The following is a 3023-nucleotide window of genomic DNA, read 5'->3' on the forward strand; positions in this document are numbered from 1 at the left end:
ACAATGATATTCAATTATTAGCATCAAATGCATTTGAATTTGAACTACAATTCCCTTTAAGTTTATAGTCCATCACAGACGTAAATTCCACCTGAATTTCAATTAGAAGTTTGGGACCATCCTATCATGTGTGGCATACATATGATGGCCCATCCCTTTGATAAATGAACATCACATGGAAAGGAGAGAGCAGAGTGGAGAAAAGAAATCAACAACGAATAATACTAAAAACATGAAGAATGTTGTGGTCAATTCTCTTGCTACATCGCCAGTTCTCACAACATCTCCATCCCTTCAGAGCACTTTGGCAACAGCATCTTAAACAACCCCAAGTTCTTCTGAATCAAAACAATCCACTTAGTAAGCAACAAGCTGGTAAAATTTTTAAATCAAAAAGCTTCATTAAATACTCATTTGTCTTCATCATCACCTGTTAGTCACTGCTCCATCATATATATTATCATTTTTCTTTATTTTTACAGAACTTTTAATTGCAAGGAGTCACTCACTTCAGGGATTCTTAGAGAAGTGAAGGGATAGGTAATGCACTATCACCATTGTCCTTTATTTTCTCCATTTTGGAAGATCTCCTTGTTCATTCTTTAGATTGATATACATAAGCAAGAATTCCTTAAATTTCTTAGCAATGAACCAGTGCACTTCATCTCTGGTAACCCACTCCCTCAAAGTTCCTTGGACACGATAAATTTCAAACTCTCCTTCATCATCGTCTTCTTCCTGTCACATCCATGCCTACTTAGTTAAAAGAAAGATTTCGATGGCTCAAGTGAACATGCAACACAGTACTATTTGTTGCAGCAGAATACAGAAAAGGAGTTTTTTAGTATGCATTTGAGAATTTAGAACCTCATAAGGCTCATCCTCAGTTTGATCAGTCATTGGCACATCATCTCTTAAATGTCCTCTCTGTGATCTTCCAGGTGAACTTGGTGTTCCGCCATCAGTATCATCATAGCTTCTTGGTCCTCTTGGCAGCCTAAAATCAGCAGTAGACCTCTTTAGGTGCCTGTAATTAATTTCATCATCTATATCTGCAACCAAATCTTAGGATGTCAATGATCTAGTGCTTAATAATCGCCATGCTACCAAGTCAAATTGCCCCATGAATTCAAAGCTGAACAGATGTAAAGAATTTGAAAGATTAGGTAATATTGATATTTATAAGTCTAGATTAGGCCGTAACATTAAGAAGGCCAGATTAAATGGTTGGCAAATCACAAGATCTATAACTTATCTTAGAATTAATACAAAATGAATAATTAAGAAACTTGGAAATATAGAATATGCATCAACCAACAATATTCTAACAAACCAAGATCAAATTTCAGTTGTGACATCTAGAATCATAATAGGAAAAAGTCCCACTTTAGATTGTTGGTGCAATTCTATCTCAACTCCCTTTAAATCCATGAGAAAAATCTCAAAAATGCTACGGCTTCATGAACTGCCACTTTTTGGTTATTGAGTGAATTTTTACAACTAGTTTACCTAAATTCAAATAGGATTCAAGTTACCACGAATAATTTCAATAGTGTTCAACTCAAATCACAGGATTTCAATTAGATAACATAAGCAAGTATAGATCAAATTGCACAATGTTGGTTGCCACAAAGCATCCATGCCTGTGAACACAATGGAGTTATAAGATATCTCTTTGAGGATAATGAAGTGAAGATAAGAGATCTCTTGGATGGACATTGTCTCTTGTAGAAAAAAGAGCTCTTTGAAGAAAATGGACTACTATTCTTTTCACTCCACTAATCATTTCTAGGAATCACTGGGGTTGAAAGAATTACTCTTTCATACCTTGTTTTGGATATAATGGTAATCGACATCTACGTTAATGATCTTTACTTGATTTGGGGCAATACCAATCAGTTATTGGAAACGAATCAAGTCAGTCCACATTGAGATGCATCTAATGTATCCAAAGGAGCTCTTTTCTTGCCATAGCATCACTCATCAATTCAAAACAATGAAAAGAATTCATCTGGTGAGCTCCATTACAGATGAGCACACTGTAAAAACCATGGTCTTAGCCAATGGCCTATATATTCGACCGTCCATAATTAACAGGGATCATAATACGCCCATCTTGTTGATGACAATTCCAGATGGGGATAATTTTAGGGCATGTCGAGCAATTCATGTGGGGCCCACCAATTATTAGTCTGGGTCATCGAAATGTGGGCTCCACCAGATTTTATTAACAAGAATGTTGAACATTACAATAAATGCATAATCATAAGCAGTAAAAAAAAAACTAGATCCCTCGTGAAAAAGAAGAAAGAGAAAAAATCAGTTCATATTTTTCCCCTTAAAATCTCATTACCTTTATCATGTAGAAGGCGAGGGAGCTTCCGACTCACCGGTCCCATGTTTCCTTCTTTCGCATCGAGCTCCACCTTTGTTGCCCTCCAATCCTCCATGATCTGATCAATATCCCTCTCATCCTCCATTGAATCGTCCGGGCCCACTGATTCGTACAGATCATTCTCATCCATCCGACGGTAATCTCTGTGCCAAAATTAAAAAACCTAAAATTTAAAAAAAAAAACTCCAAAATCAATCCATTGAAAATGAAATAAGGGGGAAGAAAATCCAACTCCATGTAATTGTCGTTGTAGAGATCTTCTCTCCTCATCATTAGCGTCATCAAGCTCTGTCACGCCCCAGACTCGGTAACCGGACTCACAAGGAACCCGATGGCCGGTTCTGGCCGCAACAGCCTCCGTAGCACCCCATTCTCGGCTCCTGAGGTAGCTTCCGATCCTGGGATCCTACAAGGAGGATTTTCATAACAATATAATCACTTCCAATGCGAGCATACCCAAGATCACAGCAAGTACATCTGAGAATAACAAAGGCACACATCACAAAATCCACTAAAAATTTGAACTTTTACAAGCATCCAAAAGGTCCAAAAGGACATACATGAGAATAAAAGGAAAAGAGAGAGAAATCAGCAACACTGGAGTCCTCACTGCTCAACTCTACTCCAC

General features: G+C 37.5%; 1 protein-coding gene across 1 annotated transcript; it reads right to left on the reverse strand.

The window, feature by feature from the left end:
- Window positions 1-275: 275 nt before the first annotated feature.
- On the reverse strand, window positions 276-2668 carry LOC131234598 (DNA replication licensing factor MCM2-like). Its single transcript, XM_058231531.1, has 5 exons — window positions 2628-2668; window positions 2354-2538; window positions 868-1052; window positions 617-738; window positions 276-372 (listed from the first exon to the last, which is right to left on the reverse strand). Exons 1-5 carry the CDS (start codon window positions 2666-2668, stop codon window positions 276-278), a joined length of 630 nt encoding a protein of 209 aa, XP_058087514.1.
- Between the last annotated feature and the right edge of the window lie 355 nt (window positions 2669-3023).

Source organism: Magnolia sinica, chromosome 19 (genome assembly GCF_029962835.1).
Source record: "Magnolia sinica isolate HGM2019 chromosome 19, MsV1, whole genome shotgun sequence".
NCBI classification, from domain to species: domain Eukaryota; kingdom Viridiplantae; phylum Streptophyta; class Magnoliopsida; order Magnoliales; family Magnoliaceae; genus Magnolia; species Magnolia sinica.